At 37.9% G+C, this 27,936-nt stretch overlaps 1 protein-coding gene across 4 annotated transcripts; it reads right to left on the bottom strand.

Moving 5' to 3' along the window:
* Positions 1–174: 174 nt before the first annotated feature.
* Positions 175–27,936, bottom strand: MRPS18A (mitochondrial ribosomal protein S18A). Of its 4 annotated transcripts, XM_087935632.1 has the most exons (7): positions 27,795–27,920; positions 25,268–25,373; positions 23,379–23,410; positions 21,406–21,510; positions 15,218–15,341; positions 14,430–14,499; positions 175–534 (listed from the first exon to the last, which is right to left on the bottom strand). In XM_087935632.1, the coding sequence occupies exons 2-7, from the start codon at positions 25,368–25,370 to the stop codon at positions 390–392; spliced, it is 579 nt and encodes a 192-aa protein (XP_087791758.1). In that variant the 5' UTR covers positions 25,371–25,373; positions 27,795–27,920; the 3' UTR covers positions 175–389. The 4 variants fall into 4 exon arrangements, with proteins under 4 accessions (XP_087791758.1, XP_026551343.1, XP_087791762.1 ...); XM_026695558.2 differs by lacking the exon at positions 25,268–25,373 and having other exon boundaries at positions 27,795–27,936; XM_087935636.1 differs by lacking the exon at positions 21,406–21,510 and having other exon boundaries at positions 27,795–27,904.

Raw genomic sequence — 27,936 nt, 5'->3', positions numbered from 1 at the left:
AGATATTTAACCACTGGTGATTTTTGTAATGGGCAGGGATCTGGACTATATGATTTTTTTTAAAAAGTACTCTTCCAAATCTTACATTATATGATTGTATTCTTCAGCAATTAGTTTAGGGTAGTATAGGATGCAAAGCGTACAGGCTATTGAAAAAAAGGTCATGACGCAAAATTCATCTCAAGAGTTTAATTGGAATATACACAAAAATAAGATATGCCTCCATAGAGGCGACAAATTGGTTGTTCAACTAGCCTTCCCAGGCTCCAGCAAAACAACATAATCAACTGCAATCAGTTTGTTTCTTCCAGAATCTACAGCACATCTATGATGCACACGGGATGGTTTCAATTATTGTCATCTACTGTCAACTCAAGCTGCACTCTTCTTCAGTGGTTAAAACGAAGGGGCTTTGATCCATAAGTAACATTATCTTTAAGTGCTGGATGAGATATAGGCATAGGAACTTTGCACCATTTTCTCCCTTTTTTGTAAATGGGTCTCACAGAATCGATAGGATATCTGGTATGGTACCTGTAAAGAGAAGCAGAAAACCACGCCATGAATAAAACTGGCAATCACAAAACATGTTCGAAGTGCAATAAATACTTACAAATGATATTTTATTTTCATCAGCACAGAAATGGTAGCCAGGGCCCCATGTGCCTCTGTGAAATGATCTAAGCAACTTAATTGTCTTCATTACAATAGGAGTAATTAATTAAAATGCTCCTGCCCCATGCTGCATTAGATTTGTAGGAATCAGGCAAGAAATAAGAAACTCTGTTGTGTTTTAATTTCCTATTAGATATTGTTCTGAAATTCAATCAATGGCCATTAACTTCTCATTCATTCTTTCCACCATTTCATTCTTTCAAAATAAAACCAGGCACGTACTGGTCCTTCAGCAAGGTCCAATTCTGACTGGCTACATCTGGGTATCAGGTTATTGCAACGCACTGGCCAATTTCAATCTTCTTATTTCTATTTCATCCTTTTCAAACGGTTATCAAGTTATCTGGTGAATCTTTGCTGTGTTCACAAGACAGGCCCAAGGCAGTTCTACTAAACTGAGAAGGATTTGAATTGCCAAAGGAATTAATGCCTATTTTGTTAAAAAAAAACTAGGTTAAGTTTTCTTAATACAGCAGAGTAAGAATTGGCAGGACCACTCTTTTTCTTATCATGTTCTGATAAGAAAATGTAATGAAATTCTTTGTTAAAACGATTTTTATGCTCATTCTCTCTCTCTCTCTCTCTCTCTCTCTCTCTGTTTTCTTATGTTTTCGTGGGTATTTATATGTATGGTATTTAGGTTTCTTCGGGTATTTTCCCACGTCTTGATATTTGTGCTTTTATTATAGCGACATTTTGGCAGAATCTCATCTGAGAATGAGATTCTGAGGTCATTTTGCACATCAAGACTGCCTTCAAAACAGACAGAAAAATAGCAGCCATCCTAAGAAATCCTAAAGATAAAACTGACCTGGAAAACCAAGGCATATATGAAGTCCCCTATGCATCATGCCCTGCCACATACATTGGACAGACCAATAGAAGAATAAGTACCCGCCTAGATGAACACAAAAATGCAGTAAAAAAGCTGGAACACACTTGCTCACTATTCCAACACATGAAAGCCACAGGTCATAGCATCAACTTCAATGGCATCAAAGCCCTAGCCACTATAGAAAACCCCAGCCACAGAATCATCAGAGAAGCCATAGAGATTGAAAAAAGATCTGAAAGCATTAATAGAAGAGATGAATCTACCAGACTGTCAATTATCTGGAAGCCTGCACTCTCAAACAAAAAAAAAATCTCCACACCACAAGCCAGACAAACACCTGGGCACAAATAGGCCTGTATGACCTCCCTACAACGCCTGGGCATGCTCCTGATGAGGTGGCGGATGGTCTCCAGACGGATCTCGTCCCACACCTGGACTAAAGCATCCCCCAACTCCTGGACAGTCTGTGGTACAATGTGGCGTTGGTGGATGGAGCAAGATGATGTCCCAGATGTGCTCAATTGGATTCAGGTCTGGGAAACGGGCGGGTCAGTCCATAGCATCAATGCCTTCATCTTGCAGGAACTACTGACACACTCCAGCCACATGAGGTCTAGCATTGTCATGCATTAGGAGGAACCCAGGGCCAACCGCACCAGCATATGGTCTCACAAGGAGTCTGAGGATCTCACCTCGTTACCTAATGGCAGTCAGGCTACCTCTGGTGAGCACATGGAGGGCTGTGTGGCCCCCTAAAGAAATGCCACCCCACACCATTACTGACCCACTGCCAAAGCGATCATGCTGGAGGATGTTGCAAGCAGAACGTTCTCCACGGCATCTCCAGACCCTGTCACGTCTGTCACATGTGCCCAGTGTGAGCCTGCTTTCATCTGTGAAGAGCACAGGGTGCCAGTGGAGAATTTGCCAATCTTGGTGTTCTCTGGCAAATGCCAAATGTCCTGCACGGTTTTGGGCTGTAAGCACAACCCCCACCTGTGGACGTCGGGCCCTCATACCACCCTCAAGGAGTCTGTTTCTGACCGTTTGAGCAGCCACACGTACATATGTGGCCCGCTGGAGGTCATTTTGCAGGGCTTTGGCAGTGCTCTTCCTATCCCTCCTTGCACAGAGGTGGACATAGCGGTCCTGATCCTGGGTTGTTGCCCGCCTACGGCCTCCTCCACATCTCCTGATGTACTGGCCTGCCTCCTGGTAGCGCTTCCATGTTCTGGACACTACGCTGACAGACACAGCAAACCTTCTTGCCACAGCTCGCACTGATGTGCCATCCTGGATGAGCTGCGCTACCTGAGCCACTTGTGTGGGTTGTAGACTCCGTCTCATGCTACCACTAGAGTGAAAGCACCGCCAGCATTCAAAAGTGACCAAACCGTCAGCCAGAAAGCATAGGAACCGAGAAGTGGTCTGTGGTCACCACCTACAGAACCACTCCTTTATTGGGGGTGTCTTGCTAACTGCCTATGTTTTCCACCTGTTGTCTATTCCATTTGCACAACAGCATGTGAAATTGATTGTCAATCAGTGTTGCTACCTAAGTGGACAGTTTGATTTCACAGAAGTGTGATTGACTTGGAGTTACATTGTGTTGCTTAAGTGTTCCGTTTATTTTTTTGAGCAGTGTGTGTGTGTGTGTGTGTGTGTGTGTGTGTGTATATATATATATATATTCTTAAGTTTTCGCGGGTACTTTCATGTATGGTATGCAGCTTTGCTCGGGTATTTTACGTCATTGTAGTTGTGCTTTTAAAGTTTATATATATAAACTGATAATGAAGCCTGATGATGGCAGATGAGATTCTGCCGAAACGTTGCTACAACTTTAAAAGCACAACTACAATGACGTGGGAAAATACCCGAACAAAGCTGAATACCATACATGTAAGTACCCACGAAAACTTAAGAAAACAAATATATATATATATATATATATATATATATATATATATATATATACACACACACACACACACATATATATATATATACACACACACACACACACACACACACACACACGCAGGTCTTGGCATGTTCAGGTCTTTTCCCGTGTAAGGTTGAGTTCTCAATCTTACATGGGAAAAGACCCGAACATGCCAAGACCTGCATACCTGTACCTGTGAAAATCTACACACACACACACATGAAAAAGAAAAATTATAATAGAAACTGAATAAATAAGAGAAAAGAAAAACAGAATGAATTAAGTTGCTTGCTAAATAGGATTCAAACACTTTTTTCCTATGAGAACTGCTAACACAAACCAAGGAGCTAAGGTAAGTGGATTGGGTGTATCTACTACTTCCGAAGGCAAGATTAACCAGAAATATGTCCATTTAGAATCATCAGAGCATTTTGCTCTGAAGGGCTTTTTTTTCCCTACAGAATATTTAGTTGAGTTGAACAACTGCAATTGATAAATGCAATAGCGCAGACAAGGAAGTGATCAATAAATTTGCACATACACCTCTCCGGGGAGGAATAATATGCATACATGAAATGTTAAGTGCTTTTGATGGAGCTGTGTAAAACGGATTTGCGTCTGCCCATTTAGGATGCGCAAAATGGTAATAAAATCCCAGTAGCCTCAAGCAGTTGGAAACATAAAAATGTTCCCATTGCTCTAACACTTTTCAAAGTGAAAGATTCCAAAGAAGGTCTTGCTCTTTGGTGCTGTCAAGTAAATAATAGCTTAAATTGTAAGCACATTGCAATAACTACAAGGTTCAGAAATGAAAAAAATAGACATCAAGGAATTGAAGTAATAATAGGTTTCATGTTGAAAATATTACTAACTTTGATTTTTTTATTAGTATAATGTATTGAGCACGAATGAACTCATGTTTCATTCTAGATATAAAAAAAGAAAGCTGTTGAGAATCATTTGGAAAAAATAGTTCATAATAGTTAATGGCTCAGTAGATTTCATTAGGGAGACAGACTGGAAGAGCAGTTAAGGCAGGGGTGTCAAACTGGATTTCTTTGAGGACTTTGTAGTTCTTGTCTGCAGGCCAGCCGGGGGTGGGTTGGGTGCAGGATGGATGCCTCCTGCACCCTGAAGGGCAAAACAGGGGGCAGGGGGTCCCCCCGCGTCTTGTTTTTGCCCTCCATGGCCTCCTACAGCACTCTGCCAGCAAAAAACGGGCTGCACAGCCCATTTTCGGAATGTTTTTTGGCCGTTTTCTACTTGTTTGGGCCCGTTTTTTAGTCATTTTGGGCCCATTCTCCAGGCCATTTTGGGCCTGTTTTTCAGCCAGCAGGAGGCCATGGAGGGTAAAGGGCAGGGCCCCCACACGCAGCCCATTTTAGCCGCCAGAGGCACCATGGGTCGATCTCTTGATATTTCTGGCCCAGCCCGGCAGGCTGGATTTAAGTATCCCGTGTGCAGAATATGAACGTGGGTCTTGAGTTTGACACCGCTGAGCTTAGCTATCAGGCTAGGAACCAGAAGACTCTTGAGTTCTAGTCCTGTCTTAGGCCCAAAATCAATGGGTGACCTTGGGCCAGTCAATCCTCTCAGCCATAAAAAGAAAACAAATCACTTCTGAAATCTTACCAAGAAAATTGCAGGGACTCGTCCAAGCAGTCACCAGAAACTAACCCAAAGATATCCCTCCACCAAAATATTTCATCACACAGGATACACCAAAGCCTAAAATTTCTTTATAAGTTAAACATCATAGAGAAACTACAAGAAGAGTAGAAAAAAAGACTTCACTGAAATACATCATAATCTGCCAAACTAATTTTATAGATATTTAATATGGCAGTGTGAAGTATGGAATATATGTCAATTCCAGGAGGCCTTTCTAAATTGTATTGTGTAGACTGTAGTTATAACTTTGGTTTGTCTGTCACTGCTTTACTAAGATTAGAACTGAACTCCCCCTCTTCCTTCCAAACCTGATTTACTGTCATGCAGAAAGTGAGTTGAACCAAGCCTGCTTATGAAAATGGGCAAAATTTCAGAACAGCAGTGAAGTCTGGACTAAAATCGGAAGAGCAGATAAGAATAGAGATGAACATCTTGGATGCTACCTTAGGCTTAATAAAGCAAAAAGCAATAGATAAAAAGTAAAGTATTAAAGCATATAAATTAAGTCCAGATCTCTTCCTTACGGTCTTATTAATTTATACCGGCTGTTGATGTCTTAAAAGCCTGTATGAGGAACAATTCACTTAGTATTGTTTAGATTCCAATGTAATATTCAATAGCCATATTATGGCCTTTGTAGTAAAAATAAGACATATTAAATCTTTCATTATTTTCAGGTGAAGTATCCTCTACATAAGCTTTCCTTATTATATTTTCATATAAAACCACAAATTTGTAATATATGGCATCAGGTTAACTTCCCTATTACAGCATATACACACGTTACAATATTATTTCTATGATGTCATTTACCAGGTGCTGATCTTCTCCATATAGTCTAGACATAATTTTATTGCAGCTTTGGGAAACAGATGTTGGAGATGATAATGACATATAATAAAATCTAAAAATTATACAACTGGGATAACAACAGATAAATTTACATTACTTTTGAAGAAAAACTAGATAGATACTGTAGATAGATAGATAATAGATAGACAGACTGACCAACCTTTATTGTCATTTTTTACCATGGGCACACTGGCACACATTAAAAATAAAATTCTGTTGCCGGCTGTCAAAAGTGTATACATATATAACACACATATACACATTGTATACATACACAATTACCACACAATTACCCCGCCCCCCCAAACAAACAAATAAAACTAATCCTGGAATAGTGCAATGATGGCACAGAAAAACTCCTGTACAATAAATATGGGACACTGGCAGAGAGAAATAGGGATGGCTGGAAAAACAACAGGCAGGAGAATTCTGTACTTGGGATGAATGCTGTGCTACTTTGATGCACAACCCTTTTCTCTTTGTATGTCTTATAATGTTCAAATGAAATCCAGTGTTTTCTTGGACTGGATTAGGCTTTTAATGAGCATTTATGTTATGATTTGATGAAGGACAGTATTTTATTTTTTCATTAAATTTATATGCCACCATTTCACTGTCAAGCAACTCTGGCTGGCTTACAAATAACATAAAAAACAAAAGGTACAAAACATTAAATATTAAAATGAATCTAAGTAAGTTTTTTAAAAAAAACGCAGAATCCTATGGGTAGAGGTGGGATTTTCTTTATAACACCTCTAACATGGAACACACACCCCCACATTGGGGCCCAAGGCCAATTGGCAGAACCAGATAATAGAAATATTTTACATTGGGGATGGGCTCCTCTAAGTCTTCCAAGGGTTGCAGGAGATGATTAGGTGTTTTCTTTTGGTGATAATTAATGAAAATAGGGGCAGGAGGTTCATGGGAGGCAAACTAATCCTGTTTCCACCCTAAACACATTTTGGGGCGGTTTTTTTCATGCTATTTTGTGCAGCAATTAAGGGTAACAGATTTACCCACCATTCCTCATTTAATGGCCACTTGTCCAGCAACTGATCAAAGTTATGACAGCCCTGAATGAAGAGTAGTTATGATGGGTTCCTATTGTGGCTGTTGCAGCCCCTCTGTGGTTACATGATTGCAATATGAAGGTTACAAATGGCAATCATGTAACCATGCGACACTGCAGGGATGCTGCAACTGCATGGGATTTACTTAACGGGGGGCAAATTGGGATTGCTAGAACTTCTGTTGTAAATCAGTGTTGCTATATGATGTGCCTTACAACTGACTGAGTTCCTATTCCTAATTCCTATTGTTAATTCCAATTGTTAATTAGTAATTATTGGGGGTGCAACAGCTTAGCGGTTTAAAGATGCTGAGCTTGTAAATTGGAAAGCTGACAATCTGAGATTGAGACCCGAGCTCCTGTTATTTGCTCCCAGCTCCTGCCCACCTAGGAGTTCGAAATCATGCAAATGCAAGTAGATAAATAGGTACCACTGCAAGACCACGGAAATGTCTTTGGACACTTAGCTGTCTCCCTTGGCTAAGAAGCAGAGATGAGTACCACCCCCTAGACATGACCACGACTGGGTGGGGAAACCTTTTCTTTATGTTTAATTAATCATTACCATTAGTAATTGATAAGTGAAGACTACCTGAATTGAGTTCCTCCAAATCTTGGAAAGCAGTCCCCAATGGCCCCACCCCTTCCCCACATGGCAATTTCAGGCCCTTGGATGATAGTTGATACATTTAATCTTTTTCAAATATTACCCTTCTCCCACAAAATCCAGAAAAGATATTAAACATATGAAAATCCCAGCTAAAGTCTGAAATATGGCCAATTTACGGTCAATCTTCAACAGTGTGATTTTTAGATTCTGGAGTCAAGGGGTGTTGAGACTAGGTTTTATGCACTCATCATCTCATCTGTTACCAGTGGAGAGAGCCAGAACTCTACACCTTCATCAGGGCAGGGCACTGAGCCAAAGTATTCAAAGGATTACTTGTCTCTTTGCTCATGGGAATAATGAGAAGAATTTCTAGGGGAAATGAGCACAGAGAACGGCCTTCAGGTTAAGGCAAAGATTTAATTATTACACGTAAAGCCAAATTTCCCATGAAGTCACGTACTCTGTATGCTTGACCTGTCCTTCAATTCGGGGAAAGTTTCAGAACAAAATTCTTGTTTTCATCCAATTCAGGGGAGGGCAATGTTCAACACTTTGAAAGCTTGTGGTGAGAGAAAATAGCCAGTATGGCACTGGGTTTGTGTTCAGCTATTACTGGTGAGAACTGGATTAAAATCTTTACTTGGACATCAGTCTGTCCGGGTGACCCTGCCTAGTTGCCAATTCTCTATCCTTCCTACATGGGAAAAGGACTATGTCCAGCCATCTTGCAGAAAACCTGGGAAATCAAAATTGGTACTGTAGTAACAATGATAACAATCATATTCTGTAATATTTTTAGCCCACTGTATCTGGCAACCATTACTAGTATTTCAGTTTGGCATTGCTTTTCTCACTTAACAAAGAAATGGAAGAAGAAATATATACTAGGAATAATTTATTCCTCATCCACAATATGCATAATTAAAGTAAAATGCATTTTGCCATTATTTTTAATTGAGAGGCCATGAAATGTTAGTGCTCTGATTCGCAAGTTTTACCATGTCAAGAACCTAGGCACTTTCCCTCCAATTACCTTAAAGGTATATTGTGCATGTGGGAGCAGAGAGCATAAAGACAGATACTTAAGCAAAATCATAACAAATTTCCAAACACAGGTCCTGTGCCTTGAAGAACATTGATTCTTCTGAAACAGCTCTGAATATAGGAAATGGCAGTTTGAATAGTGTGTTACAAGTTAACTCCGAAGAGTTACGGAAAAAAAATGTTTAAAAAGCATCCACTTTCTCTGCATTGCTGGCTGTTCTAGAAATCAATGTGGGAGGCACAGGTGGGGGGTAGGCACATAGCCAAATCCACAACCTTCTTGTCCTGGATGAGATATGGCAATCGTCCAAAAATGAAACATTTTCTCGCTGCAGTCAACAGAGACAAAATCCCAATGAGTTGGAGAAATGTTCTTAACAATGCCACAGCAAAGACAACACTGCCCTACTAGTTCCTATTACTGTTATGAAAACTTTGCCTTTCATTAATGCTCTGTCACTTTCAAATACAATTCCTTGTTTTTGTTTTTTGAAAATTTTATTTGGGTTTTCACAAAAACAAAATACAAATAAAACATCTTTTTTGAAAATAGCATGGTCCCAGGTTATCACTTCTTCATACAGACACCAAACTCAACTTCATGCTCATTTTTATATTCTGTTCCATATCTTATTACCGTTTTATATTTTCCACATAGTTTTTCCCCGCTTTTAATTTTCTCAACTTTATTTTAATTATCTCATCTCAATTCAAATCATTATATTTATACTTTTGTCTGTCCTGTTTCAATTTCATATTATCTTTTCTCATTAAATGAATTTTTCCCTGTAGTTACCAATTGGAGTATGACACCTTTATGTCTTTTAATTTTATCCATTCAAACTCTAATTTAAGCTTCAATGTATACCTTTAAGATTATAGCATTCAATATAATACATAACTTCCAGTCTAATTCTGCTTGGTACATTCTTAAAATACACACTGTATTCTTAAAAAGAAAATTTATATATGTATGTATGTATATGTGTGTGTGTGTGTGTGTGTGTGTGTGTGTGTGTGTGTATGTATGTATGTGGATCTTTGGTTATTCGGGTTTTCTCCCACGTAAGATTGGAAGTATCTAGGCAACGTTTCGATGAAGTCTCATTCACTCTGAGAAGCACAGAGCCGAAGACACAAGCCTGAAGATGATGAATGAGACTTCATCGAAACGTCGCCTAGATACTTCCAATCTTACGTGGGAGAAAACCCGAATAACCAAAGATCCACATACAAATACCCACGAGAACCTCAGAATATGAATGAATGTAAATAAAGCACACATTCCATTCCAATTCAATTCTATCATTAATATTCATTAAAATCTTAACATCTTTAACATTTCTTTTCAATTCAATATCATACTTCCTTGGGAACACTTATAAACTTTCCATAGTTAATTCTCTTTTTTCCATATTTCTCACTTATATTTTTATAAATCATTACGAATAATAAAAATGTTCCCATTTAATTCTCTCAATCATTTTAATTCATTTATTTATTACCAAACATTCAACTACCTTACAGTAAATATTTTATCCATCATTTTAATCATATTATCTAAAATTATTTCTGTTTGTAATATAACAAAGCTATCTCATGTACCTTTGCAGAATCCCCTTTGCAATTAAATTTTCACCCATTATCTCTAAACAAGCTTATGGTTACAATCCTTATATCTTTTCCCTGTTTCTCCATTTCTTGTTTCTGTCTTTTACAGCTTCTTTTCCTTGCCTTCTTCCTCATCTTCTTCTCCCTCCCCTTTTTACCCCCTTGTCTCTCTACTTCTAACTCTCTCATCCGTAATCCCCTCTTCTGTTGCTTTCTAATATTATACTTATCTTTCAAATTCTTCTTCTTCTTTTGGGTTGTTTTTTCTAGTCTTAAACCTTTCACTCTCTTTCCCCCCTTTTCTCCACCCCCACTTAAAATTATTTGATCATTAAAGATGGCTTCTTCTTTTAAAGTTCCATTTTCAGTTCTTCTAAGAGTGATACCATTTTAAAAACTTTTAAACAACCACACAGTTAATTTAATCATCCAGATGCAAAAACCAAAAATCACCAAGTAATCCAAATAATCCAAGGCTGTTTCTTCTTGCTTCTTTTTTCCACTTTCTCTTCCTGGGGTTCTATTATTTTGTTACCAAGTTTCAATTAAAATGTATCTTTAAGGAATCTTGTTAAAATTTCACTGTCAGTTCCTTTTAGTTACAGTTCCATTCCTTAGTTCCAGGCAGTCTCCTCCGTTTTTCCAGATCCTGCCCTTTTATTCTTTTTTTTCTCCTTTCCTGCTTTTTAAAAACTTTTAAATATCCAGAAATCTTTATTCTCCCTTTGACTTTTATTTTCAGCTTAGAGGCCTATTAATGTCAAAGTGGATTTTTTTCAATTTCTTGCTTAAGACTCTTAGCTGTCAGTATAAGGAAGGGAAGAAAAAAAAAACCTAATCCTTTCCCTTCTCTCTCTCCTTCGCAGCTTCAAAATCTTCTTTGGGAGCAATGTTCTTAAATTTAAATTCCAGGGTACCTTATTTGTTGCTTTAGCTGTTTGACCCGGTCAACCAAAACTTTCTCTTCTTATCTTCCTCCTGCACATTCTTTTCCGGTCGAGTTCTTCTTTGTGGTGGCCATTTCTGACCACCGCTACAACTGCCTTCGGGAAAGGGAGTAATAGCCAGCTGGGGAGGAGAGATACGGCTCTCCTCAACCCTGCAGGCAGTCTCCCCCCCTCTTCACCACCTCTACGGGGTGGCTTAGCCCCAAAACCAGCCGGCTCGGGGCGCTCCAGCGGCGGGCACGGATCGAAGCCTCGCAGAGACGAGGTTTCGGTCTGTCGCCAAAGAAGCTCAAACCGGAAGCCTAAACACAATTCCTTGTTTTGTACCCTGTTATCAAATGTATTCCAACCTGGCTTCCTTTCCCACCCTCCAGGTCTGTGAGCTCTGGACTGGGAAAGCAAAGGACAGACAGACGTAAGAGTTATAAAAATTAAATCTCTCTTTAGGAACGATACAGCAGTTTGTTAATTTTATTTATTTTTATTTATTTTATTTTGTCAAGTGATTATAAGACAACAGGTATAAGTATAAACATAGTTATGAATACATGAAATGGATACATATAAGAAAAATAAAAAGAAACAATAGGATACAATGTCTGGAATATTCTACATGACTTTGTGGTTTCTTCCCCAAACCCCCAAAATTTTAACCTTAGACTGCCTACTATTGACCTCACCCCTTTCCTAAGAGGTCTGCAGGGGGCGTGCATAAGCGCACTAATGTGCCTACCGTCCCTGATAAAATTGTTTGGTTTAAACTCTACTTCTGTTCCACGGGGGAAGGGATGGAATTCATCCTTGCTGCCTTTATCCAGTAGGCTGAATTCAGACCAGTAGAGTCCTGCTAAAGTTAATAAATCATCAGATGAAAGTCCAGAAAGAAGATTTGATAAAAGCAATCCTAGGGAGTAGTAGGTATCCTGTCTTTTTGTTTTTTGTTTACTTTTTAAACAGGGTCTATACATATACAAATATTGTCTACAGACATAAAACATGTTCCTAAAAATATATCCCTGTAAAAACATAAAAGATTGCCCAGAAAATAAAAATAACAGAAGCACTTCTAAAATTTAATCAGAATACAATCCACAGAAAAAGGGATTGAGCTATGACCACATTGCTGGAAAAGGACAAGGATGCAACCTTGGAATTCCTGATTTTTCCTAAAGAACAGTGCTTCTGGCATTTGGTAACCCCATGGCTTGCAAATACTGTCTTCATAAAGTGCTTTGACATTTCCATGGGAACAAAAATCAAGGTCATAAATAAGGGATTAGTTCCGCTGAACAGACAGCAAAGCAAAAAAAAAAAAAAGGCAACAGGAGTTTTAAGTTTCCCCATTAAGGAACTAGGTGTGAAAGCAGGATGGAGAGGAGAAAAAAAGACTGGAAGACTAGAAGAAAGAAGGCACAAAATTTAAGTAAACTACGACTGTGCAGGCAAAGAAAATAAAAGGGGGACACAAACTAAGTGCCACCCTCATGTTCCCTTTGCCACCTATTGATGCTAACAAGCTAGCTTATCTATTCTGTAGCTCACATCAGTGTTTGCCAATTGCCAAATGATTAAAAATGGACAACAGATATGAAAATTAAAGGCAAGGGGATGGAAAAAAATGAAAATGTAAAGACTAAAAAAGAGCCATGTGGTTTGTATGATACATGGCTCTTTCTTTTTTACAAAAACTACTAAGGTTCATTATATTTAGGAAAATAGATCAACTAAGCACAAGTTTATCAACTAAAAGATCAGTGGGTTCTGATACCCATATATTAGAGAGGCTTCTACTCCAATCAGAGGGATGTTATATCCCACAAATTGGATCAGGGATATATTTGTTGTCTTCACCCCTTTAGGCTTGGATACTTATCATCTCTATTGAAAAGAACAGCCCACTGGGATCTGAAGTCACAGATCCTGAATCACAGATTGTCTTATTCCATCCTGGGCTCCAATGTACATATTGTAAAAGCAGAACTGCTAAGTTTATAATGAACGCAGTTAAAATAAGATCCTGATACATTGAACAAATTGGTGTTCCCTGTTACAGTGATGCATTTATTTGATTGCTGACTCTTGTATTACCACATGTGCATTTTATCATAGCATTTTCTTTTATCTTTTTAATCCCAGAACCAGATCGCGTATTTTTGTTTTCTTTTACTGATACGGTTGCAAGGCTAATCTTCTATATAGATATAAATGCGAAATACTCACGCATCATCACAAAATCTCCAGAACCATAAAGCCTACAAACTTGAAATTTGGCACGTATGTTTCCCTTGGCTTCTAGATGCTTACTAAGAAAGGATTTTTCCAAATGACCACCAGAGCATTAGTATTTCCTATATTATTATTAACATGCTCTGATGCTAAGGAGTTTTACTCCCCATCCTCACCTGAAAAGAAATCTGTTCCAAATGCAAAACAGGAGGAGTTTCAGTTTCAGGGCAGCAACCAGCTTTAGTACAGAACAGTTGAGCTAAGCCATGCCCAGGCTCCTTGCTATCTCCTTGCTCACACAGCAAATACTGTTTCAGTTTCCAAACAGCCCTTAACTCTAATCATATGAATACCGAAGGATGCTGGTAGGCAGAGGCAGAATTTCCCCCCCCCCCTTATTTTCCTCCCCCAAAACTAAGCCCAACCACATAGTTTCATAGTGAAGCACGGGTATCGAACTAGTCAATTAATAAACTAAACCATACTAAACTATACAGGTAGTCTTTGACTTACCATTTATATAGCGACTGTTTGCAGTTACAGCACTGAAAAAAGTGACATGACCATTTTTCACATTTAACAACCATTGCAGTATCTCCACAGTCACATGATCAAATTTTGGATGCTTGCAACTGGCATATATTTATGACACTTGCACTGTCCTGTGGTCATATGACCACCATTTATAATTTTCTCAGCTGGCTTCCAACAAGCAAAGTTAATGGGGGAAGCTGGATTTGCTTAATGACCGAATGATCCACTCAACAATTGCAGTGATTCATTTAACAATTGTGGCAAGAAAGATTGTAAAATGGGGCAAATTTGGGCTCAATTGTGATCATAGGTTGAGGACTACCTGAACCGTTTTTTTAGGTCCCCTTCTAAGGATTCTAAACATTTCCCCTCCCTCTCACCCACTTAGTAGCCAAAGAGCACCTGACCTGTTGAGGATATGCTTAGGTTTGGGAACAAAATCTTCAGGAAGTTTAGGTTTATGATCTGGCAGCAAGCCTAAAAATGGGATGGGGGAAGGGGAGAGAGAAAGGAAGAAAATTAAGCAATTTCCTAAATACGCATCCAATTCTAGTATATAAGTTACGTTACAAACTCAAATACAATTACCCATTCATCTCCAATAAATGGAAATCTTGTTAGTCTTGTTTATTTTCAAAGCATAAAAATCAGCTGCAAATGATTATTTGAAGTGTCTAAAATCATATGGGATAGTAGGTTGATCACACTGTAGCAATTTGATTTTAAACAGAATCTTGGTATACATGCTACAGTCCATCAGATTTGTAGCTTCCATTTATTACCAAAATGTTGTTGAGTTTTAGTTCCTTACCTTGATTACTAAATTGTTGCTGACATTTAGTTGCCTAACTTTTTGCCTCCTTATATTTTGCACAATGAAATAAGACCAAAGAGATTGGATCTCCCTCAATTTGCTTTGTCACACTGGAGCTAACAGGATTAACAGGATCTCTTGCACAGGGTCTATATTATTAATCCACTTGCTGATGTATCTTGCTATGAATTGCTACAAAGTTCTATCACAGTTTAACCTTAAACAGTAGAACTGAAACTCTCCTGCGGGGATGTTAGCAAGCAGTGAAAACAGGGTTAGTAAATATCATTGAGAATGATGTTTCAGAGCAACTAAGATTCATTTTTTTCCAGCTGATTCTTATTCACACAAAAGCAAAACAAGGAAACAGAAAGTAGTTACCTGCTCGGTGAGCCATTTCCACGCACACTCTAATCTTTTTGTGCTCTTCCTCACAAAGGCCCGTGATGTTACGAGGTATCATTTCTCCTTCAGAGGTTATGAACTGACTTAGCAGTAAGACGTCCTAAGGAAGCATACCAAACAAATCCAGAAGTACCATTTCAGTTAAGCTCGCAGGCGATAGCGACACACAAAAGCTTCTGAAAAGCATCGTGAAATTAGCTACCTGAGTGTTTCTGTATAAACCATATGTGCATCACTATCAAATATTTTGCTCTGCACCCTATGCTAAAATTATTCCCTGATAGTGCTTAGAAATGCAAAGGAGGATACATGAAGCCATGAAGAGCCAAAAGTGTGAGGGTTTTGCTATGAGCAAGGTCTTCAGTTTTCATTGTATTATTTCTGTATTAATAATATTCTCTGAAATTGCATGCCTAGTGCATTGAATTTGACAACTGCATATCATAATTTGATTCTCCATGCCCTTTCTATAGCTAAAAGACTGATATTGCAACATTAGAAAGGTAAAAACAGTATATGGCCAATTTATTCAATGGATTGAAGATCTGCTTACATTTGCTATTTATGAGTGGACTGTCTACAGTTGTACACTTTGTATGGATAAATATAAAATATGACTCAATGATACAAAATATAGCAGGTAAAAAACATGATCATTATCTAAGTGTATTAGAAATGGATGTATTTACCTGTTTGCGTTAGATAATTATATGTAGACTTATACTTGTTTACTATTGTAATGACATATTATACTTTTTTCTGATGTATTTTGTCACTTATTTTTTAAACACTTGTTATAACAGAATAACCAAGTTGGAAGGGATCTTGAAGGTCTTCCAATCCAACCCCCTGCTAAGGCAAGAAAACCTATACTGTTTCTGACAAATGGTTGTCCAATCTCTTCTTAAAATCCTCCAGTGTTGGAGCATTTACAACTTTTGGAGGTAAACTGATTACCATATTTCTTTGGACCATAAGACGCACCTAGGTTTAGAGAAGGAAAACAAGAAAAAAAATAGTTTGGGGCCTCCAGGCATCCCGTTTTTGGTTTCCCCAGCCCCAGAAGCACGCTGCAGACCAAAAATGAGCCTGTTTTTGTCTTCCCAAACCCTCCACATGTCCCATTTTTGTCCTCCCCAGTGTCTAGAAGAAGCACTCTGCAAGCCAAAAACGGCCCTATTTTTGCTCTCCCAAACCCTCCATGTGTCCTGTTTTCACCTCTCCAGCGTCCACAAGCACTCTGCGGGCCAAAAAATGGCCCGTTTTTGGCCTGCAGAGTTCTTCTTGAAGCTGGGAAAGGCAAAGAACAGGATGCACAGAGGGTTTGGGAGGCCAAAAACAGGCCCGTATTTGCTCTATAAGACGCACAGACATTTCCATCCACTTTTGGGGTGTGTGTGCATCTTATAGTCCGAAAAACACGGTAATTGCTCCATCAGAAAATTTCTCCTTAGTTCTAGGTCTCTCTTTGATTGGTTTCCATCCATTGCTTCTTGTCTTGCCTTCAGGTGCTTTGGAGAATAGCTGGACTCCATCTTCTTTGTGGCAACCCCTGAGATATTGGAACACTGCTATCATGTCACCCCTAGTCCTTCTTTTCATCAAACTAGACATTTCCAATTCCAGCAACCGTTCTTCATATGTTTGAGCCTCCAGTCCCCTAATCATCTTTTGTTGCACTCTTTCTAAAGTCTCAACATCTTTTTTACATTGTACAATCAAAACTGGATGCAGTATTCCCAGTGTGGTTTTACCAAGGAATTATAAAGTGGTATTAACATGCCATGTTCTATCCCTCTGTTAACAACTTTTGTTTTGCCTTTTTTTGGATGATGTACACATCTTTGTGTTTTGTTTCTTTTTCTGTTTTACCTTTGTAGAAATAAAATTGATCAAAAAAAGAACTTGAGAATGTTCTAATCTTCTAGATACTTTAATTTTTCCCAACTAATAAAAATATGATTTCACTCAAGGTTTTTCTTCAGAAGAGAAGAAATGTAACACTACAACCTATCTTGGAATGCATTCCAGGGCATTCAACTAACGTTCTCAGGCAATAATTATAAGGCAAGCCAAGCCACAAGAAGCATTTCTAGATGTTCTTGGGTGAAAGGATAACTAGAATATTTAAAGTTACTAAATTACTGTTACAAAGTTATACAGAACTAAGACAAAACAACAAGTCATGGAGTAATCTAATACTAAAGTTAAAAAAAACACATTAGCAAAAACATGAAAACGATGCTCTATACTGTTCTCAGTTTGTTTTACACTGTATTTAAGAAATAAACTTCAAACATAGCAGATACCTGTTTGCATCTACTATCTACTTATTTGTCAAGATTACTGAGTTTGGAATCAAGCAGCCAGAATTTAGAAGAATTACAAGCAGAATTATTAATAACATAAACTATTCACAGGACAAATTAATTTACTCAGCTGAAAATAACCTTTGAGCAATGCTAAATCTGCCCTTTTCTGCCTCAGATGAACTAATATTTGAAATTCCAGAATTATAGCACACACGGATCACAATAGGAGAATGCCCAGATTGCGTACCAGGTCTGTCTGGGGTAGTGCAACCCCATCCAGAATTAAGGATGATAAATCTACGGATCCTGAGACTCCTTAAACTCACAGCCATTTCATCTTACCAGGGTTCGGCTGAAGCCTCACATCCTTTGTACATGGTAACTGCAGCAAGATTATTATATGCAAAAGATGGAAAGATTAGATACTACCCAGGAATGGATGGCGAGGATGATGGAATTTGCTGAGATGGTCAAACTGACCCCTTTGATCAGAGAAAAGCCATGTTTATTTAATTGTTGACTGGAAACTCTTATAGATTTTGTGCGTGAAACATAAGCAAGTAAATTTATGATTGATTTAGATGATTAGTAAAAAGAGGTTTCAGAAAAAAAGACTGGTATGTTGTAATCATAGAGAAAAAATAAAATGCACATTTATACTTATAACTGCTGTAAAGAAAACCAGAAGCTGCTTTTTCTTACTTCTTTCTTTTGTACTTTTGACTTAGTCTTTCTTTTCTTTTTCTCCCCCCGCACCCACCTTTATTGTATATTAGTTGTTAGTTTTTATCTTTTTAAATTTTCTAATACACAAACAGACCCCAAGTCCAACAATGTAGTGTTGCTCATTCAGAGTTCATCTATGCTACAAGGCAGTGCAAAGATACGGTGTTTTAGGGCAACAGAGAAACAAGTGCAAAAGGGTTAAAAGAGAAAGTATTCTGGCAGAGATTAGCACTGCCGTCATGTTCCATGAAATTAACACTGTGTGCTAATGGGCAGCCAAGACTGCAACTACAGCTTTGCTTTAATCATTGGACAGCTCCTGGGAGAGGCTGAATCCTGATTCCCACCCCTGTAATCTATAGGATCTGATGAAAACAACTTGGATTGAATTAATTTGGAACTCAGAAGCAAAGCCTGGAGTTCGGTCTTCATTCTCCACTGCCAAAGTGAGGGATGACATTTACTCATGGTCAGACTAATCGTGTTCCAAGCAAGAGAAGAGGAAATAAAAGTTTTGCCTTCATCTGGACAGAGTATTTGATTTCTCCTGCTTAGGTAAACAAAATCCATCATGAACAATGTATTTTCTGGAAGCAGAAATCTGGCTGGAATTGTGGACAGGACCAATACCCAAGGCCACCTGGATTCCTGACAAGTGCTAATAATTTGACTAAACGACCTTCGAGATTTGTTTATACAACCAGGGCACTCTTCTCATCCCATGCTCTTATTTTGGGTTGCACAAGAGCTGCTGCCTATTGTAGCACTCTTTTGGCAATTCTAACCACCTCTGTTTTAAACAAAGCCATGTTAAAAAAAAACACTAAACATAATTAAGTGACTAGGATATTATTAAACTTAAAAAACTGTAACAAAAACAAAGTTCCCTTTATCTTCAAAACAGAATGAACTTCTTTTAATTCTTTCAATGCCATAAACTTTTCAAATCATCTAAAGTCTCCTGGTGTGCTGTTACGTGGAAAAAAAGAAGATGAATTGGTGAGTTTTTAACTGCAGGGCCAAGCAGAGAAGGAGTTCAAGGCCAGGTTCTGAATAGGAAAAAAAAAATCACTTGGTTTTGTTTTCAGAAGTTCTGTTTCAAGGGCCCCACGGGCAAGGTCTCACCCACATTCTCTTAAGGGGCTTCGAAAGAGAAAGCAGTTGGGAGTAGAGGCATGCTGGGAAAGTAACTGATAGAGGGACTCTAGGGAAGAAGTTCTCCTTGTGCACGTGCAGGCTAGATTAAGCAAGAAAATCACATGTCCTCTGTCCTTGCATTAAAGCACTTTAATAAGAATTTCTAATGATGCAACAACTATTATGGCTCTTTCTTCTCCAAAGGAGGTATGTGTTCCATTAAAAAAACTGACACAAACGGTTATGGAGTACTTATTTCAAAGTATTCAACTCTCCAGTGCTAAGTGAACAGTGCCCCAGAGAAAGAGAGTCTTGTAAGAAATGTTGTCTGCTCATAATTGTTCAAAAAATTCAGGATTTTAAAACTGGTCTACGTGTGACCATTTATAAGTTTCGAAGTCAGATTTTATTTTGCAGTCTGATATTTTATCCCAGTTGCCTAGTTTGCTATTTTTTAAAAAGTGCAATATACCTGGGTGGGGGAACAAATGTTGCAAAGTCGGCTGTGGCAGTCCAACGATTTTTTATAAATATGAAGGATTGCTGATGTAATATTTGTGTGGAGTTAAAAGCATCGCTGCAAATTCTCTTTCCTCCTATTTCATGGGCATAATCTATCCATGCACTGTAAAGAGTTGCATTGCCAAAATATCCTGTTGGTCTTTTTTGTGATACTGAGGCTGCAGAATCCATGGGATGGATTATACACCAAATAAAATGACACTGCATATTTGAAATTAGATTTATATCCAGCCTTCCTTAAACAATGCTGCTAAAACTATTTAATAACTTTCCTTGAACGGCCTTTTTATCAGCCAGGGACACAGCTGTCTAGTTTTGGATTAAGTATCAATTTCTTTTTCTTCACCCAGTCCATGATTAATATGGGTCTTCAACAGTTTGTGATATTTTACTCTTGAGAATTTTAACTACAGCTGGAAAGATATTGTCTACATCCAAGGCTTACTCACTGGAAAAGGGTAGACCTAGAATACTAATTTCTTTTATTTATCTTGGAAACTTTATTGCCCACTCACCAGAAATTGCTGGAAATAGTAGGCCTCTAATTGGGACTTGGTTTTCTTAAATGTGCAATTAGTCACAAAATCAATGATTTAATGAAATAACTTATAGTTCCAAAGAATGCTTGTTCAGTATGAAATCCAAAACATGCACAAGTCATATTACATTCAACAGCATGGCTGATCAGCAATGTGAAAATAAACTGAGCTCCAGCGATCTACAGATTCTAGTTCTGCTACATACATAATTGTTCACCAATGTCCCCAAGAAGAAATGAAACAGTTATTATACCTTGGTCTTTCTAGGTAAGATTGGGGTAGATTTCAGTTTTAAGATGCTGGAAATCAGTTAGTTTATGTAAATAACTTTATAAATTTCCTAGTTTTCCATCCTAGAAGATGAAAACCTTTTCCTGTCATATATCATGTTATCAGATTTATGAAAGAGGTCATTTTGCCAGCAAACTTCAGTAGAGAGTTTGACTTATATGTGCTTATGCGTGCACAGTACAGTTACAAATATATTAACGTTGTGCATACTACATATACGCATTATGATCGTATCCTTTACTTCAATTCTCTTCCTCTGAAAAATTCCTGCCAACTACCCTGATTATAAAAGAATTGGCATTTTTGCTTGCTAATCCTGCTTTTCTTCTGTTTTCTTTTCCTTTTTGTGTGATGCCTCTAAGAATGTAAATTATTATTTTCAACTAAAAGCAATGTTCTAGGCATTAGGTTTTCCTGGTATGTAATTTAGCAGTAACAAAGTGCGCATGTAATTTTGCTTCTCAGCAATCCTGACATTTTGTGCAAAGAAGAATTGACCTCTAGGAGTTATTTCATTAGACAATACCGAGCATACAATTATGAGAATGATCTAGAAATAGCTGGACTTAGCTATACTTTATCCTCAGCAGGATGTCAGCATGGCTATATTTTAGCAACTATTAGAATAAAAACTCACCATATAATCGTACTTGTGTTTCAAGTTCCAGCGACAAATAGGACAGTTACCAGAAGGATTTGGAGGGCTTGGGATTTCCACACCGTCTATAATTTTGCCTTCAATCTAAAATATTAAGAGCAAACCGATGAGGGAAATTTTGAGTCCAAGTTTCAAAACTGCTGTGTGATTACCTACATTAATTTATTCAGCACGTGCAACATCAATATATCAAACTGCAGAAAAGGATAATTAGACTTAGCTGCTACCAACTTATGGTACATTTCAGAGAATGAACTTGAAAAAAGCGAAAAATACTTGGAATTTTAAGTAGCAGTTTGCAAGTACCACTTTGTTCTGAAATACTAGAAACAGATACTAGACAGGATCTTATTAGAAGGATCCTGTCTTAGAAAGGGTACCCATTCTATCTATTCTAGCCAATAACTTCTCCTCAAAGCAATGGAGCCCATGGTCCCTCCTAATCATGCTCAAAGATGCAACTTATCTCATAATTGCTTCTTGAATTACTAGGATGTTGCACATTTCCCAAAGCTGCTCCACTAACTTTCAAGTATTTAAAGTTATGGGAATTCATAACGTTTTCTTTGAGGAAGTATTTTAACAAAACATTGACAAAAGACATTTTCTGTCAAGGAGGTTCCTGTTTGTATTCTAAAACGTCTGAAGACATATTTGCAAATTATCATGGACATAATCACTAAGTATTGGACTTGGATATCTGTTTGTTGCAAAAGATATTTAATCATTTTCTGGGAAAGATTTAAAGGCAGAAGCTGAGTGTAAAATCCAAATGCTTAAAGCCCTTATTTTTATTTTCTCTTCGGTTCAATAAGGTATTTCTAAAAATAAAACTTGTCTTCTGAAAGTGCTTTGAATTTTGTTCTTGACCTTTTTTTGCTGCCCACAAACCAGTCTTAAACATTATTTAGTACTGCTAATAAGAAAAATCAGGGATAGAGTTGTAGGACTAGTAACCCACACTAACATAGACAAGGTTATTTCAAGGACCTTGAAATGACTTATTCATAAGATGGGTAAATAAAAGAACTTAATTTTTTAGATACTAAAACTTGACTCTTTATGTAAAATGAGTTATTAGTTTAAGCCTCAAATTGATTTAAGATGGTTATTAATACACAAGAATTATATTCAAATGAATCAATCAATCAGAATAAAGCTGGAAGGAATTTTCTAGTGTAGCCTTTTGCTCAAGAGGAGACTACACAATTTCAGACAAATGACTCTCCAGTCTCTTCTTAAAAACCTCCAGTGATGAATGTTTGTGTCACTTGGCTCAAAAAATTGTATAGCAATTTAGACAGTAAAAGCCATCATTACACAACTCCATATGAAGTATAAATTACTTTGGAAAGGTCCTGAAAATTAAAATGTATGACCATGTCTTCACCACAAGTGTTTTCACAAAGCCATGCTAAGTGCTGAATGGGAAGGTAATGCACTTTTCTCACAAGAGTTCTCTCTTTGCCTTTGTTTTTCAACTTGACATTTATGATACCAAGGAGAGAAGCAAACTATCCAGGAAAACATTCTCACATTACACTGATAAACGAGGAGAGAAATAAAAATCAAAATTTGCAAAGCATATTTAATTTTATCTGTATTATGTTCTTAACATCACAGAGTATTCTTTTTCTTGTGAGTATATTCAATCAGCAGCAATTGTTTCAGTAGTTTTAAAGAGGGTCTTGAAGTCCATAGACTTTATTCAGACCTGCAGACATCCCTAACCTGTAAGAAACTATGGTTTTTAACTGAAGTAACAAGGGATTATGATAGCAAGTTCTGAGAACATATTCAGAAGGTTAACAAGTTAGTAAGCTTTGTTTATAACCATACCAAGATTTAAATGCATATTGATTATTCATTGAAGGTTACTGTTCCATTCTCAGTTGAAAGTTAATAGTTTATTAAAGTTAATATTTGCAATTCAGAAAATACAGCATGCTTACCGTTGTGGTGTTCCCTTCAGTAGTTTCTACAACTGCAAACACAAAAATGTGAAGAAAATGTTAGATGTATTTAAATCCAGTAAAAAAACTGGGATCATAAAGAGCATTTTACAATTGCTGTGTGACCTAGTAATAAATATAATATTAGAATGGAAATGATATTTGAAGTAGTTAATATGAAATCCAATACTCAGCATTCATCCAAATATTTTATCTAATATTATTCCACAAAACCCTCAGAGAGGGCAATTAAAACAAATTCAGTTTATATGAAAAGGAAAAATATGCCTATTTTCGAGATTACTGAAACATTATACATACAGTAATCATCAGCAATAATTATGTGAGAATAACCTGAACCAATTAGCCTACCAAGTATTTTCAGGCTGAAAAAAATAGGTAGCATGTAAACTTCGAAATGTCTTGCCATTTTGGGGAATGTAGACATGATCCTCAACTAAGTGGAACAACTTGATATTCTGGGGAACTGAAAAATAAACAAGCTGAAAAGTGTCTATGACACAAGTGATGGAAGAATCATCACAATGTATAGTCTCTTGTCAAAGCTTCTTATCATTATGGGTGTGGGGTAAGCAAAAATTATCTTCTTTTTCGACATCTCAGACAATACTTCCTAATAGTTCAGTACTCTTCATACTATAAATTATCTTCTTTTATGATATTCACAAATGGTGAAAATGCAATCACTAATAGCCACATACTAATCACCTACAAAAGTGGAAAGGTATTTATTTTGCCCTAGTTAATGAATGAATTTCAAATCCTGAAGTCCAATACATGAAAAAGCTGGGTGGTTATGTATAATCCATTTTATGTGTGTTTTATTTTGCTCTTGCCTAATAGTTTCAAACACCCAGCATGTGTATTCCTGTCTCCTTTAGAAAAGGTAACAGCTCAATTTCAGGAATGTTTCTTTGAAAATCTCACTCTCTGCCCCAACTTTGTCCATTTTACAATTGCAAAGAATTAAAGCCATTCATTTTGGAGTAAAAGGGAACAGCGAACCTTCTCTTGTATCCAGTGTTTTCCTTATTTCTTCTTGCCCTTGTTTTCAGGTAGGATGGGGTCAATCATTTCCCCTAAGAGATTCTTTTCTACAAAAGCTTTGTCCACAGGCTAGTTCTATATAACTGAGTGGCTTTGGTGCTCCCTGAGCTTGATTGTTTTCTTGCAGACATTTCATTACCCAAACTAGTGTAGGTTTTATTATGAATGCAACAATTACATTTTGTGATGTGGGTAGTGTCAGCTAGAGTCTGTGAACAACAAAATGTCGTAGAAAGTTTACTAAAGGGGGTGGAGATGGAGTAATTTCAAGATGTGAAAATGCTGATGTAAAGTAGCACCGTTAAAAGATACAAAAATGTCTGCAAATAAGAGTGAACTCCTGCCCACTTGGTTATATGAGAGAGGTTGTTATGTTGGGGAAACATACATATTGATTATAGAGAGAATAGAATGCTTAAGAGATGGTATGATAAAGAACAGATTGGGTAGAAAATGAATAGATACTGCAATAAGTCCATTAAAATGGTTTTGATCACTTGAAGAGCATGAATGAGCATTCAATGGTAAAACAAAGGAGGATTAAATGGGTTGAGAAGAAATGGGACCTGGATAAATTATTGCTAATTAGACGATGTGATCCTCAATCAGAACAAAACAACACAATAAAAATGGGAGAAAGAGCCAAAGAGAATATATGAAACATTTGGACATGACGAAAGCAAAGATAACTCAGTTAAGTATAAAGATATGGATAAGCTCAGAAAATAGTGTTGTGTGATCTTGGTTTCTTTCTTTCTTATTCTGTTCTTGCCAATCCAAAGGAATGTTGAAAACAGACTGTGTAAATGGACCTGACACACTGTTAGCAGAGGAACTTTTTGAAATCAAAGTGAAATGGACCAAATGTGATACAGAAGAAGTTGCCATGGAAAAGATAGAATTTGAAAATGTATCAAATCCCATCAGCTATGGAGCAAAATAAACAAAACCCATCAATACACTTACATGAGAGATACAGCTTAACCCCCCACCAGCCTTTAGAGCAGACCTGGGCATTTTGTGGCCTGCAAGCCACATTGAGCCCTTTGGCTGTCCCTGTCCAGCCAACATTGTCGGTGTCATTGGTATTGTGGGGGTTGTGCATTGATAGTGGAGAAGTGGTGGCAGGGCATCAGTGGGGAGTGAGGCAGCATCAGTGGCTCCCTACAATTGCTTCAATTTCTCATGTAGCCCCTTGGAAAAATTAATTGTCCACCCCTGCTCCACAGTAGTCAATGATATCAGGATTCCTGCACATATTGCAGACCTACTGCACTCTTACACAGAAAAACTAAAGTTGTACTGATTGTATTGTGGAGAAAAAACACTAAAATACTACTCGTATTTCTCCCTAAAATGCTTAAAGGAAAGAAAGGAAACATATTCAATCAATGAAAAATTGGGACAAGAAAATAAGAAGAGCTCATCTTTATGCTGAATCAGATTATGAGCATATTTATCACAGCTTGTTTCTCAGTGGTAGCAGTTTTCTGGTTTCCAATAAATGTTTTTGTTTTCAGCCTTAACCTGGAGAAGCAGGGATTAACTTTGTATAGATAATCATATGGTCTACTATTAAACAACCTCCCCTCCCTTAAGAAAATCCTTAACAAAAAATTGGGAAACCTGAAGATCTATCAGAATTTGAACTGAACCTCTAAATATGCTTCTTGACCTTTTTCTTTCAGAATCTTTTCCAATTATTAAAAATTACAGAGGATTCCAAAAGAGCTTGTTTGCAGGGGTTATATTTATTGACATTTACTGGATTAAAAATTAACATTGATGCATATGTTGCCAATACATTTCTTACATTATTTGATGGGGTTTTAATATTGTATTATTTTTCAACACTGTCTGGCAAATAATTTTGATTTCTTGGACCCCTGAAAGGCTCTTGGATCCTTTCAATGGGCCCAATGAATCCTAGCACATTTCAGTTAACACTGATTAGACATTTGATACTATTTTAAGACTACTAATTCCACTTGCTTACTATGGCAGTTTTCCCCAGCTTAAATGTCCTGGATTCCCCCCCTTACAATCCATATCCATGAGGGCACTGTCTCTATTATTTGCATCTATTTATTTATTTATTGAATTTATATTGCTGCCTATTCGCCCATGGTGACTTGAGGCATCTTACAGAATGTAAAACCATATTTTTTTTTAAAAAAAATAAAACTTACAAAAAGAATCAAATAAATTAATAAAGTACAATAGAACAAAATATGGAGAAAAATAAATAAAAAATCACCCCTCAACTCCCCCCCACGACAGCAGATCACACGAGTCATTTGATGGGCTCCATCCTGCTCTGGGTTCCCCAGGCCCGCTGGCAGAACCAGGTCTCCAGTGCCTTCCAGAAGAATATTAGAGAGGGGGCCATTCTGATCTCTAGGGGAATGATGTTCCAGAGAGAGGGAGAAGGCCCTTCTTTCGGGTCCCACCAGGTGTATCTCCCTCGGGGAAGGGACCCGCAGCATTCCCTTCCTCCCAGCTCTAATGATGTGACCGGCAAGAGACCATCCCTCAGATAACTTATGTTTATGTTTAATATAAACACATAATATAATCTATGTTTAACATTGAACTTTTCAATACAGGCAGTCCTCGATTTACGACCACAATTGAGCCCAAAATTTCTGTTACTAGGTGAAATGCTTGTTAATAAGAGTTTTGCCTCATTTTACAACTTTTCTTGTCACAGTTATTAATTAAATAACATGGTTGTTAAGTGAATCGGTTTCCCCATTGACTCTGCTTGTCAGAGGCGATGACATGATCCTGGGACACTGCAATTGTCATAAATATGAGTCAACTGCCAAGCATCTGAATTTTGATCAGGTGACCACAGGGATGCCTCGATGGTTAAGTGTGAACAATGACCATAAGTCACTTTTTTCAGTGGCATTGTAACTTTGAACGGTCACTACATGAACTGTTGAAAGTCGAGGACTATCTGCACTTCCAGTGCATTTGCTATGACAGAGTGAATTCTCCGACCATAAAGACCCCGGAGAAGGAGAAAGAAAAGAGATGGTGAAATCCCATTGGGATTTTACAGATTTGTGTACTTGGTAGGATGGTCTTTTCTTTCTTCCTTGCATTAGCCGGGCATCCCAGGGATTACGAGTACGTGCACCGACCCATCTATCCATCCATCCCCGGACTCTTAAGACCGTAAAAACTGCACAGAAACGGCACTTCTATTTCATGGGCTGCCAGACATCATCGCCTTGGAGGAAGGCGCCCGGATGCTCAACAACTCCGTCCTCGGCCAGCGCCGGAACCCCGGGACGTTGGTTTTGAAGCATTTCGTGTTGGAAAAGAAACATCGGCACTTACCCTGCCGGAGTCCGCGAAAGGGAGGCCGGGTCCAGGCGCTCCCTAAGAAGCGAGGCAGAAGCGCTGTAAACCGAGAAAGAAGCCCCACGGGAGCCGCCATCTTTAAAATTGCGGAGGCGCTTCCTCTTCCGTTTTCAGAGTC

Source organism: Pseudonaja textilis, chromosome 1, assembly GCF_049901715.1.
Source record: "Pseudonaja textilis isolate UNSWEBS1 chromosome 1, rPseTex1.2, whole genome shotgun sequence".
Classification (NCBI taxonomy): Eukaryota; Metazoa; Chordata; class Lepidosauria; order Squamata; family Elapidae; genus Pseudonaja; species Pseudonaja textilis.
The sequence above is the reverse complement of the archived record's forward strand: the minus strand, read 5'-3'. Positions and strand labels throughout refer to the sequence as shown.